General features: G+C 42.7%; 1 protein-coding gene across 12 annotated transcripts in view; it reads right to left on the minus strand.

Annotated features, from left to right (window-relative positions):
- The window catches only part of PLCB4 (phospholipase C beta 4), a 326000-nt gene that overhangs the window by 128465 nt on the left and 183598 nt on the right, over positions 1-13937 (minus strand). For all 12 annotated transcript variants that reach the window (XM_074949680.1, XM_074949677.1, XM_074949673.1 and 9 more), the window contains one exon: positions 5259-5359. In XM_074949680.1, the coding sequence (XP_074805781.1) occupies positions 5259-5342 (84 nt within the window). In that variant the 5' untranslated portion in view covers positions 5343-5359. The remainder of the gene's footprint in view (positions 1-5258; positions 5360-13937) is intronic.

Here is a 13937-nt window from a genome sequence, read left to right on the forward strand (position 1 = left end):
GACCCATTTGTAAATGTTTATAGCCTGTCATGACCCAGAAAATAGTCTGGGGAGTGGAGGCCCTGGGGTGGTTTTGGTCTGATCTTGCCCCCTGGAGAGGTTGAGTCCTGTCTGGCACTTACCTCACAGTGGCAGCTCCTGTGCTGTGGGGCTGGCTGGATCTGGCTCTCCGCGCCGGGAGTTGCAACCTCCTGGGTTGCAGCGCCACTCAGGTATAGGCCCCTCCCCAACTGGACCAAATTTGCGTGGGTTGAGTTGTGACGTGGCTCATGGGGTTGCAGTGCCACTCACTCAACTTTGGCCTACCCGGACTCCTGTCATCGTAACAGCTGGGCGGAACTTGAGTGGCGCTGGGACCCCAGAGGTTGCAGCGCCTGGAGCAGGGAGGTGAACCCAGCCAGCCCCATGGGACAGGAGCCGCCACGCGACCCTCTGAAATGTTCTAACAACCCAATTTTGGGTCCCGACTCAGGTTCAGAAACCCTGGAATAGAGGGTCTCCTCAATAAGCAAGGTCAATGCCCATAAAATGGGGACATGTTTTGTTGCTTGTTGCACCCCCATGTGATTAAAAGCTCTCAGTATAAAAATAACTTTTCCTCCAAAGATGGCCACATAAGCTGCACTCAGTCCAACGTCCACTACTCAGCATGCACCGGTTCCATTAACTCATTGCTTCTGCAGTTTTTCTTCTAATACAGTGAGGGAAACACCAGCTACCACAAATTCTAGACATTACACAGTCCAATACCATTGCTAACCTTTGACCATCAACCTTCTCCACTAAGATATCCCCAAAAAGCCTTTCCAACATTCAGGTGTGGTACTGCCTGGTCCAAAGAGAAAGGAAGCATATCCCACGTGGCCTGTAATTCCTCTCGCTGATGTATACCTCTAGCACAGTGATCCAGACTTCGTTCGAGACCTTCTAGTCCCCCAGTGAAATTCCATTTTGTGAATATTGCTTCCTTGGGAGGCAGTGTGGTCTAGTAGTTAGGACACTGCTCTCAGACTCAGGAGCTGTCCCCTATTCGCAGCTCTGCCGCTGACCTGCTATGTAAACTTGGACCAGTCACTTCACTGGGTCTCTGCTGTGCATCTCTGCTTTGCCTGTTTAGGCTGGAAGTTCAATATAGAAGTTCAATGGGAGCTGGGTGCCTAAATCCCTTAGGCTCTTTCGAAAATCCCAAACTAAGATTAAAAATCCTTCGCAGGAGGGCTCTTGCTAGGGGTACGTACAATGCCTAGCACAAATCTGGTTAGGATATCTAGGCATTACTGTAATTCTATTAAATAAATAATAATATCCCAACCAACCACAAACTTGATGATATCATCAAAGGGGCTGGGCTACCACGCAGATGAGCTTACAAGTGTTCTGTAGCAAAACTGGGTAAATTTACCATACGGGACTTACAGCAAACAATAAGGATACAGAACACCGTATGTTTTCTGCTTCAAATAAGGCAGGTAGGACCCCTGCTAGCAGTCAGTGTAAAAAGAAGGGCACATGATTCAAAACACCGTGAATGCAGCACAGCACTTAATAAAATCTGATTTATACATACAACGGCAAGCCTAATTCCATTCCCAAATGTCAACATTGATTAGGTAGGTGAAATTACTAGCAATTAAAACAAAGCTCAGTGCTTTTCCCATCCTGAAGAGACCCACTGCCTCTGAAACCTGTTCCAATGTTAAACGCTGTACCGTTCACACGGTTCGTGCTGTAAAAATGCAGCCCTGGCTCTAGCCGCTAAACAGAGGTGAACTTAAATATGCCACATAACTGGCACTGGTGCCTTTTATTTCAAGGTTGCTTTGGACTGGTGACTTCTTCCAAAATTCAGCTGCACTCAGCTACTTCTTGCATCTTAGAATCATAGAAGTGTAGGGCTGGAAGGGACAGCGAGAGGTCATCAGATCCAGCTCCTGTGCTGAGGCAGGAACCTTCGACCAGCATTTCTCAAAGGTGGCCACCAGGGGCTTTTCTTGCAGCCACAGCTTCCCGGGCAGTGATGGGGGGAGTTGGCAAAGCAGTGGCCCGTCCCCAGGGGCCACCAGCAGTGGTTGGGCCCCACCCTCCTCTGGGGAGACACAAGCTGGAGGACCAGGCAGTCAGCGAGTTCCCCACCTTCCCGGGGGCTGTGAGGTTGGGCTTCAGTCCTGGGGTGGCAGGCTCCAGACACAGGGCTTCGGGCTCTGTCCCCAGGCTCTGTCCCCTGGGTGTGGGGCTTTGGGCTTTGTTCCCTGGCTGCCTGGAGGCAGGCTCTGGCCCGAGCTCACCCCCACCACCAACTCTGGTCCCCACTGCCTCCCCCAGTGCCCCATCGCCTATTCCCCCACTGCCTCTGTACCCACCTCCCCATCCAGGGATTAATTTGTCCCCGAGCTTGCCAGGGCTGAGTAAGTCTGCTGTGAAAAGTGATATTAACAAACATACAAATATCACTTTTCACAACAGACTTCCTAATAGCTAGCAAATCTTAAAAAAAACAATCCCAAAACAAACAAGAAAAAGGACAAGAACGTTCAAAGCGCCTTATTTGTGTTTCTAGTCTGTTTAGGTCCAGTAAAGAATAGAGACAACTGTACATTATTTTTATTATTGAGTCTGAAAAAACAAACAAACAAACCCTACATAGATAAATTACAATGATTTGGGCATGTATATGTGCATATTTATTTGATTTTCCTAAAGTTAATTAAGTATTTTAGGAAAAATGGTCAGAGCGGCCACCAGCAAGAGTTGGTGGCCGCACTCTGAGGCCACCAAAAAATTTGTCGTGAGAACCCCTGCCTTAGACCATCCATGACAGGGGGTTGTCTAAGTTGTTCTTAAAAACCTCCCATGATGGGGATTCCACAACCTCCCTTGGAAGCTTGTTGCAGAGCTTAACTACCTCTATAGTTATCGAATATTGAACCTAAAACTCCCTTGCTGCATATTAAGCCCATTAGTTCTTCTCCTGCCTTCAGAACAATTGATCACCAGCCTCTTTTAAACAATCCTTAACATATCTGAAGACTGCTATCCAGTCCCCCTTCAGTCTTCTTTTCTCAAGACTAAACATGAACAGGTTTTTAACCATTACTTGTAAATCAGGTTTTCTAAAGCTTTTATCACTTATGCAGCTCTCCTCTGGACACTCTCCAATTTGCCCACAGCTTTCCTAAAGTGTGGCACTCAGAATTGTACACAGGTCTTCAGCTGAGGCCTCACCAATACCAAGTAGAGCGGGACAATTACCTCCCATGTCTTATGTATGACACTCCTGTTAATACATCCCAGAATCATATCAGCCTTTTTCACAACTGCATCACATTGAATATGGAATTGAGTCAACAATTTGTGATCCACTATAACCCCCAGATCCTTTTCAGCAGTATCACCATTTAGCTAGTTATCCTTATTTTGTAGTTGTGCATTTGATTTTTCCTTCCTAAGTGAAGTACTTTGCACTTGTTTTTACTAAATTTCATCTTGTTGAATTCAGACCAATTCTCCAACATACCACAGTCATTTTGAATTCTAATCCTGTCCTCAAAGTGCTTGCAACCCCTCTCAGCTTGGTGTTATCCACATTTTTTATAAGTATACTCATCAGTCCATTATCCAAGTCATCAATGAAAATGCTGAATAGCACCGGACCTAGGACTGACCTTTGTAGGACCCCACTGGATATGCCAGCCCAGTTTCATGTGGAACCACCGATAACTACTCTTTCAGTATGGTCTTTCAACTAGGTGTGTACCCATTTTATAGTAATTTAATCTAGACCACATTTCCCTAGTTTGCTTATGAGAACGACATGTGGGACAGTGTCAAAAGTCTTACTATAATCAACAGATATCACATCTACTGTTTCCTCCCTACTCCCTAGGCCAGAAATCCCGTCAAAGAAGGAAATTAGGTTAGTCTGGCATGATTTGTTCTTGACAAATCCAAGATCACTATTCTTTATAACCGTATTATCCTCTAGGTACTTACAAACTGTTTAATAATTTAGTCCAGTATCTTTCCAGGTACCAAAGTCAGGCCAACTGGACTATAAGTTCCTATGAGCCACAAGTTGTAACTTGTACTTAGAAAATGTTTGCCTGCCTTTAGAAGGGACTGAATAACCAACCCAGGACAGCCAGGAACCTTTTGCTTTATCTTGTACTATGCAAGCGAAAACAATGTTCATAATGGGGTGACCATTATAAACATTCTTGAAAGCAAAACCATACACATTCCGTTGGATCAGCTGAGCTCAATTATTTAGCATATGCTAAATTATTCAAAACAGCATTTACAGAATGAAAAATAAACAATTTAAGATCCTTCTTTCAAAGGGCAACATTTACCAAACATGTTTCCTATTAGTTTACCTAATCCAACACTGAAAGTGGGGGATAAGAAAGCTAGGTCTATCTTGGCAGGTGACTATGATACAAATGCTTTTTGTTCACTTCTAGAGATTAAAGGAAAGCATAATATCCCTGAAGGCATTTCTCAAAATACCTTTAACTTAGAGATTTTCAGGCAAATAAAAAAAAGATTAAAAACAAACCTTAGTAAAACTATTTTCATAGGCAAATTGATGCTGAATATAAGGCAAAGGTCTCTGCCTTTTATTCTGGAAGCTTATATCAAATGTTATGTCCCACTTTCCTTTCCTTCAACAGACCTGGATTAAAGTGCGGCTGAAAGCAGGATCATATTAATCATATTCCAGATAAAGCATAGGTCGATTGACTAAAGGAGATAAAACCACCCTTGATTTCAAATAGTGTCTTTGATTTACAGTGTAAATGTTTTGGTGATCTTCTATTTTTCCGTACAGCATGTAGGTTCTTAGTCTATTTTTACAAGTAGGAGCACGCATTCCAAAAATAGTAAGTTTAAAAATAGGACAGAGTGCATTTTTTTTTGGTACGGTGCTTTGGGTACTATACTATCCCTACAACAGAGAGCTGCATGTATGTTACAGATAGAAGGGATTTAAATCAAAATGTTTCTCTTACTCTGGGATTATTTTCAAATCAAAGGATTAAATCAGCCATTACAAAATGTATTTTAAAGAGGCTTTTTTGGCAGCAAGAAATTGTATCGTAACAAAGTGTTAACATTTATGTTCTATCTTCATGTAGATTTTCTGTTTGAAACTTTTATTTGTGTAAAATCTTAAGAAAAAAAGAAATATTTTTGTAACATTTGCCACATCTAGAAAAGGCAGGGAAAGGGAGAGGAACATTATCCAACTGGCCCCTTACCTCTTCGTATCTGTCAAACACAGCTCCATCTTGCATAAAGGAAGGGACTGACTTCTGCCAGTTAAATTCATATGGTTTTGCCATGATTATGTGTGAAAAACCTGAAATGAAACGGAAAGAAACAGCACAGTTCAATTGTTGCGTTCTATAAGGAAGGCTGCACAGACTGTTGGGGACAAACAGCTGGCTTTCCTTGCCACAAAACAGTTTATAAAAACACAATACTGGGTTTTCAGATAAAGAGTTTCCCTCACATAAAATTAGTTTATCTTTGATAAAAATATAATTTTAAAAGTACAATATGACTGAAAAATGTTTTAAAGAGTGACTGAACATGACAATTATCTGAAAGACTACTGCAGATTGTATCATTAATAGGGCCCTACCAAATTCATGGCAATAAAAAACCACATCACGGACTGTGAAATCTGGTCCCCCCCCGCCTGTGAAATCTGGTGTTAGGTGTGCTTTTACCCTATACTATACAGATTTCACACGGGAAACCAATGTTTCTCAAATTGGGGGTCCTGACGCAAAAGGGATTTCCAGGGGGGTTGCAAGTTTATTTTAGGGGGGTGGCGATATTGCCTCCCTTTCATCTGTACTGCCTTCAGAGCTGGGCGGTTGGAGAGCGGTGGCTATTGGCCGGGCGCCCAGCTCTGAAAGCAGCACCCCGTCAGCAGCAGTGCGGAAGCAAGGGTGGCAATGCCATCCCATGCCACCCTTACTTCTGTGCCGCTGCCCTCAGAGCTGGGCGGCAGGAAAGTGGCGGCTGCTGACTGAGGGCCCAGCCTGCAGGCAGCAGCGCAGAAGTAAGGGCGGCAACACCAGACCGTGCCATCCTTACTACTGCACAGCTGCTGGCAGCAGCTCTGCCTTCAGAGCGGGGCTCCCGGCCAGCAGCTGCCGCTCTCCAACTGCCCAGCTCTGAAGGCAGCGCCGCCGCCAGCAGCAGCGCAGAAGTAAGGGAGCAGCACTGCAACCCCCCTGCACCAACCTGGCAACCTGCCCCACAAACTCCTTTTTGTGTCAGGACCCCTACGATTACAATACTGTGAACTTTCAGATTTAAATAGCTGAAATCATGACATGTACGATTTAAAAAACCCTATGTCTGTGAAATGGACCAAAATGGACCCTGATTTTGGTCGGGCCCTAATCATTAATCAATTTAAATACCTGCTCAAATCAATGCAAGAGTTTAATTAGCTACAGATTAATGTACACTTAAGTAACATTCATTAGCACAGCTGGTAATATATGCAAGCATTTCACTGAAAGATAAGTGCTATAGCAGAATCACATACTAAAAGGCAAAATGCTTTTACATTTTTATTCTGGATTTTATATTTCAAAAGCCATTTACTCTACACACAAAACCAGCTCTTTTCAGCAATATTTTATACGCATCTCATATTATCTATATTTATATAAAATATGCAGGTATATTATGCAGGTAATGATTCACAGAAGAGAATCTGTAGGGGAGTATAGGGAACGGAAGGAGGTTTATCTACCACTGTGGATTTTTGTACAAGTTGAACGACACGTGGACTAGCAGCCACTATTAATTCAGGATGCAACTAAAACATCAGGGTACAAAGTCCATTTTAATTTACACAATGTTTTTTAAAAACCAACATAGTCTGAGCAGGATACAATACCCAAACATGCTTTACTCATATTGCATCACTGCGCAAATAGTCCCATCACATACCATTTAATACTCTGCCAAATACTGAATTGACAGCATCTAATGTACAAATTGCTATGTCCAATTTGGCAGTGACTTGCCTGCTTACAAGTGCACTCTGGGATGCACAATATCCTGATAGTTCCAGTAAACTGGCGGGTGGGAAACTCTTGTATTGACCATAATGCATGTTGAATTAGTGTGGAAGGTTCGGAATCTCTCTGACTCAAGGGAATCAACAATTTAATTTTTTGAAACCATGTATTAGCATGGCTGCTTCTGGATTCAATCACAATATTTTATCCTATAAAAAATAATCACATATCTCATAGGTGAAAACTAGATTATAATCCGGCATTCTGTAATTTCATTGTTTTTGAAGTCAATACACCTGAGGGGAGGGATGTATTTAAAACCTTAGGGGCTGGACACTTTTTTACTCATGCTGCCTCGTACCCCATTCTGTGAGAAGCTCCAGCTGATTTCAGTAGGACTGTCTGTCGTAAAATACTACAAGCTGTGAGGAAAATGGCAGAATCTGGCTGTTAGTCATTATCAAGGCTCCAACTTAAAATCTTTGGTCCAGACTGAGATTTAGGCACTGCGCTCAGCAAGGGGTGCTGTGCAAGCACCACCATCCCAGAAGTAATTCCAAGAGGCCTTGTGCTCAGACACGCACAAGACACCACTCTTCCCATGCTTCCTTCTTGCTCGCAGGTGGTCATAATATGCTGTTAGCCTATATCAGCAGTACACTGCTTCCTAGGTGAGACAGCCAGTGAATGTATAGTGCACCAAGGCTCTGCCAATGCCCTGCCCACTCTGCAAACACCTGTTCCAGGCAGGAGGTGTCCAAGTAGCCTTATTTATTCCTGCACAACCAGATGCAAGGTCCAGGTAACCCACCCTCGATGGGTCTGTAGCCAAGTCCCAATTGAGCCTACATGATACAATTTTAGTCCTGATTCTGCACTTCTTACACAGGTGAAATGCCTTCTGAGAGCAGGATGAGCCCTTTGTGATTAAGGCTAACCTGTAATGGTAAGACTGTGATAAATGCAATCTGCCCTGAGTAAGAGGCAGTGCAAAGCCATACTACTCCATGAGTAGCCCAGACTCCGAGAGGCACAATTCAGTCTCTAGATTCCCCTTGCTCTAAGGAGACAATATTTTCTATGTCTGGGCTGGCTCAACTGCACACTGGCAGCCACAGTGAGGGGAGGAGAGTCAAGGCCCAGCCCATTCTACACGCTTGCCTATCTATTCTCCACTCTTTCGCATGGGGGATGGAGTAGTGACTCATGGAGACTGTCCTTCCATCCATGCGATGGGCTCATGAGGGGCGCCCCTTTTCCCCAATGCAGGCACACTGGGCAAGCAACGATCTTGCCTAAATGAGCATAGTGAGACGCTTATGTAAGACTTGGGAGAAGTGTTACTATAGGCTGTGTAATCAGTGTTATGGAAAACTCCTTTGCAGTGTTTGTGCATTACAGAATTCTAAACAGCAGACTAATACACTGTCAACCAGAATGAGAACATGGCTTCCATTAGGCAGAAAGAATGCTCTGAATTTCAACTTTTATTTGATTGTATCTGTAACTTCAGAACAGACATAAGTGTTCCCAAAACGAAGGACTGATATCTTCTTGCTCACTCTTATCATAAAATTTCCTAACAAAAGAACAAATGGCCTCAAATGGCACTATTAGGAGACTTTGCCCAAGATTGTTTTCAAGAACAGATACTTCTGATAAATTTTCCACTAAAAAAACTGCCTTATTATGGGGAGAAAAACAACCCTGCATTTTTATGCTATTAGTCTTTTTACCTCCTGCCTTTTGTCAAACAGTCGTTGAAATATATATCAAAATACATAGATCAACAGCCTACATGAAACCAGCCAGACCTTCTGAATATGTGAGTTCAATTTAGGTACTGTTACTATCAGAAATGTAACTGGACAGTGATATATAACATCATGAACATTAATTCTCTGCTTCAGCTGAAAATGCTTCCATTTGCACGAATGCGTAAAACAATGGTCACTCTATTCTCCAATAAAAAGAATTAGTGGCTATAAATAATATTATCGTTTCTTCTCCAAAAGAGAGGACAAAGGACGGCCTTGTGAATAAAACACAGGGCCGGGTGGCAGGGCACACGGATTCTACTTGTGCTCTTACACAAGCTTCTTCTGTGACCCTGTGCAAGTCGTCTAATCTCTCTGCACGCAGTGTACCACTCCGCCATGGGAATGATGCGCACCTCAGGGGGCTGTACAAGATTTTGAGATCCTTGCATGAGAGGCACCATAGTAGTATTATTCCCTTATTATTATTTACAATTACATTTACAATTCCAGCCTCTCCCCAGTTCCATTAATGGGGAGCAGCCTTTTTTGCTCACTATCAGAAAATTGCAAGTTAGAGACCCTTGTCACAGTCCAGGGTGACAGCACCAGTATACCTGCTCCGTGATCCACCAAGGGCATCTACCCTAGGCTCTCAGTCATCACCTCTTTTGGGTGAAGACATGTCTGCCTCTCCCTCCTGACCAGGGTTTTTTCAGGCTGCACAGTTCCCTGTCTACACTGTGATATCCCAGCAAGCCAGACTGCTTAAACAGGCCAGCATCTGCACTTAGCTTACTCTTTGAAGGCTATGAACAGCATAATTGCCAGCAGTAATAAGTTATCACACAGCTCTTTCTAAGTAAGTATATTCGTTCTTAAGGTGAAAGCATTACAGAGAAAACATTAAAAACAATAGAAGTTCCTATACATGTGCTAAAAGCTTACCTATAGGTAAAAATCAGTATTATGGGGCCTCAGCAAGGCAAAGTCCTTCCAAGCATTCCCAGCAAGAACTGCCCTCCCTGGCCTTGGACAGAGGGTCCCTGTCCATTTGCTGGATCAAAAAGAATAACAGAAGTGTAGGACGGGAAGGGTCATCTAGTCCAGTCCCCTGAACTCAAGGCAGGACTGCGTAATAACTACATCATTCCTGACAGCTGTTTGTCTAACCTGTTCTTAAAAACCTCCGAATGACGAAGATTCCACAACTGCCAGAAGCAATTTGTTCCAGTGCTTAACGACCCTGACAGGAAGGTTTTCCTAACATCCAACCTAAACCTTCCTTGCTGCAATTTAAGCCTGTTGCTTCTTGTGCTATCCTCAGAAGTTAACAAGAATAATTTTTCACCCTCCTCTTTGTAACAACCTTTCATGTAGTTGAAAACTGTTATGTCCCCCCTCAGTCTTCTCTTCTCCAGACTCAACAAACCCTTTTATTTTTTTTCAATCTCCCTCATAGGTCATGTTTTCTAGACCTTTAATCATTTTTTTGCTCTTCTCTGGACTTTCTCCTATTTGTACACATTTCAGAAAAGATGTGGGTCCCAGAACTGTACAGCTGAAGCCTAATCAGCGCGGAGTAGAGCGGAAGAATTACTTCTCGCTTCTTGCTTACAACAGTCCTCCTAATACATCCCAGAATGTTTGATTATTTTGCAACAGTGTTACACTATGGGCTCATATTTAGCTTGTGATCCACTAACCCCAGATCCCTTTCCACAGTACTCCCTCTTAGGCCATCAGTTCCCATTTTGTATCTGTGCAACTGATTGTTCCTTCCTAAGTGGAGTACTTTGCATTTGTCCTTGTTGAATTTTATCCTGTTTACTTCATATTATTTCTCCATTTTGTCCAGATAATTTTGAATTTTAATCCTATCCTCCAAAGCACTTGCAAACCCCTCCCAGCTTCGTATCCGCAAACTTTATGAGTGTAATCTCTATGCCATTATGTAAATCATTGATGCAGACACTGAACAGAACCGAACCCAGGCCTGAGCCCTGCGGGACCCCACTTGATATACCATTCCAGTTTGACTGTGAACGGTTTTCCAACCAGTTATGCACCCACCTTATAGTAGCTCCATGTAGGCTATACTTCCCTAGTTTGTTTATGAGAAGGCCATGCGAGACAGTATCGAAAGCTTTACTAGAGTCCAAGATATACCACACCTACCGCTTCCCCACATCCACAAGGTTTGTTACCCTGTCAGAGAAGGCTATTAGGTGGTTTGACATGATTTCTTCTTGACAAATCTATGCTGATTGTTACTTACCACCTTATCATCTTCAGAAGGCCAAATCACTTTAAACTAAAGCTATTTATCCAAAAGTCCTTTCTTTGCTGGCCTCTGGAGACTCCAGTTTGGACAAGTAAATGCCAGACTCTTCAAGTGGTGGTACTTCCCCAGTTGGAGGTGTTACAACCTATGTGAATTTGTCTAATGCCCCCCACTGTTCTTAGTTCTTGGAGGGGCTGTGGTCATCGTCCTCCATGGAATTACATGTAACCTCTGGCCTACAATACCGCATCAGGCCAATGGTCCATCTAGCCCAGTATTCTGTCTTCCAACAGTGGCCAATACTGGATGCTTCAAAGGGAATTAACAGAATAGGACAATCATCAAATGATCCATCCCCCATCATCCAGTCCCAGCATCTAGCAACCAGAGGCTTAGGGGCACCTATAGCATGGGGTTGCATCCCTGATCATCTTGGCTAATAGTCATAGATGGTCTGTCCTCCATGAACTTTTGAATCCAATTATAATTTTGGCCTCTGCAACATCCGCTGGCAACGAGTTCCATGGGTTGACTGTGCGTTGTGTGAAGTACTTCTTCATGTTTGTTTTAAACCTGCTGCCTATTAATTTCATTGGGTAACCCCTGGTTTGTGTGTTATGTGAAGGAGTACATAACACTTCCTTCGTCACTTTCTCCAAACCATTCATGATTTTATAGACCTCCATCACATCCCCCCTTAGTTGCCTCTTTTCAAAGCTGCATAGTCCCAGTCTTTTAAGTCTCCCCTCATATAGAAGCTGTTCCCTACCCCTAATAGTATTTGTTGCCCTTCTCTGTACCTCTTCCATTTCTAATATATTTTTTCGCGACAGGGTGACCAGGACTGCATGCAATATTCAAGCTGTGGGCATACTATAGCTTTATATAGTGACAATAGACTATTTACTGTCTTATTATCTACCCAATTCCTAATGGTTCCTAGCATTCTCTTAGTGGTTTTGACTGCCGCTGCACAGTGAGCAAATGTTTTCAGAGAACATCCACATGATGCCAAGATCTCTTTCTTGAGTGGTAAGAGCTAATTTAGACCCCATCATTTTGTATGTGTAGTTGGGATTATGCTTTCCAGTATGCATTACTTTGCATTTATCAACATTGAAATTCATCTGCCATCTTGATGCCCAGAGACAACATGGGTGAGGTAATACCTTGTGTGTGTGTGTGTGTGTGTGTATTTATATGTTACCCAGTTTTGTGAGATCCCTTTGTTACTCTTCGCAGTCTGCTTTTATCTTGAGTAATTTTGTATCATCTCCAAACTCTGCCACCTCACTGTTTACCCGTTTTTGAAGCTCATTTATGAATATGTTGAACAGCACTGGTTTCAATACAGACCCCTGGGGGACACCACTATTTACCTCTCTCCATTACGAAAACTGACCATTTATTCCTATCCTTCCCCCCCCACCCCGTCTTTTAACCAGTAACTGATCCAAGAGAAGAAAAGGAGTACTTGTGGCACCTTAGAGACTAACCAATTTATTTGAGCATAAGCTTTCATGAGCTACAGCTCACTTCTTCTGTATTTTCCACAGTATGCATCCGATGAAGTGAGCTGTAGCTCACGAAAGCTTATGCTCAAATAAATTGGTTAGTCTCTAAGGTGCCACAAGTACTCCTTTTCTTTTTGCGAATACAGACTAAAACGGCTGTTACTCTGAAACCTGATCCATGAGAGGAGCTTCCCTCGTATCCCTTGGCTGCTTACTTTGCTTAAGAGCCTTAGGTGAGGGAGCTTACCAAAGACATTCTGAAAGTCCAAGTACACTATATCCACTGGATCACCCTTGTCCACATGGTTGTTGATCCCCTTCAAAAATTATACTAAATGGGTGAGACATGACTTCCCTTTACAAAAGCCCTGTTGACACTTCCCCAACAAATCACATTCATGTATGTGTCTGATAATTCTGTTATTTACTATAGTTCCAACCAAATTTACCTGGTACTGAAGTTAGGCTTATCAGCCTGTTATTGTCAGGACTGCCCCTGGAGCCTTTTTAAAAATTGGCATCACATTAGCTATTCTCCAGTCATCTGGTACAGAAGCTGATTTAAGCAATAGGTTATACACCACAGTGAGCAGTTCTGCAATTTCATATTTGAGTTCCTTCAGAACCCTTGGTGAATATCATCTGGCTGTGGTGACTTATTCCTGTTTAGTTTATCAATTTGTTCCAAAAACTCCTCTACTGTCACCTTAATCTGGGATGGTTGCTCAGATTTGTCACCTACAAAGAATGGCTCAAGTGTAGGAATCTCCCTCATGTCCTCTGCACTTGAAGACTAATGCAAAGAACTCATACAGCTTCTCCGCAATGGCCTTTTCTTCCTATAGCACCTCGATCATCCAGTGGTCCCACGGATTATTTGGCAGGCTTCCTACTTCCAATGTACTTTTAAAAAACTGCTGTTACTTTTTGTCTTTTACCACTTGCTCTTTTGGCCTGCCTAATTACTCTTTTACAATTGACTTGCCAGAGTTTATGCTCCTTTCTATAAACTTAATACAGTAAGATCCCCCAAAGATATTGCAGAAAATTGCCATATCTGTCACACGCTTTTTATCAATAATATGAAAATCACATCCAGTGCAGCTTACAGACTAAGAAAATGCGGCATTCATTGTAACTTCGAAACTATACACAATGAGTTTCAGAAAATTGTTTTCAAAACAAGCAAGGCTTGATTTTGTTAACAGTACAGTATAAAATTACAACCAAGCTGGAGTCATTTAGGTATTTAATTTCTGTTACTGACTTGTAGATTGCTGCTCATGGTAACGACTAGGAGCATATTTATAGAAGTTAAAAGAAATAACATATGTAA

The sequence above is a fragment of the Natator depressus genome, chromosome 3, assembly GCF_965152275.1.
Source record: "Natator depressus isolate rNatDep1 chromosome 3, rNatDep2.hap1, whole genome shotgun sequence".
In the NCBI taxonomy this organism is placed as follows: domain Eukaryota; kingdom Metazoa; phylum Chordata; order Testudines; family Cheloniidae; genus Natator; species Natator depressus.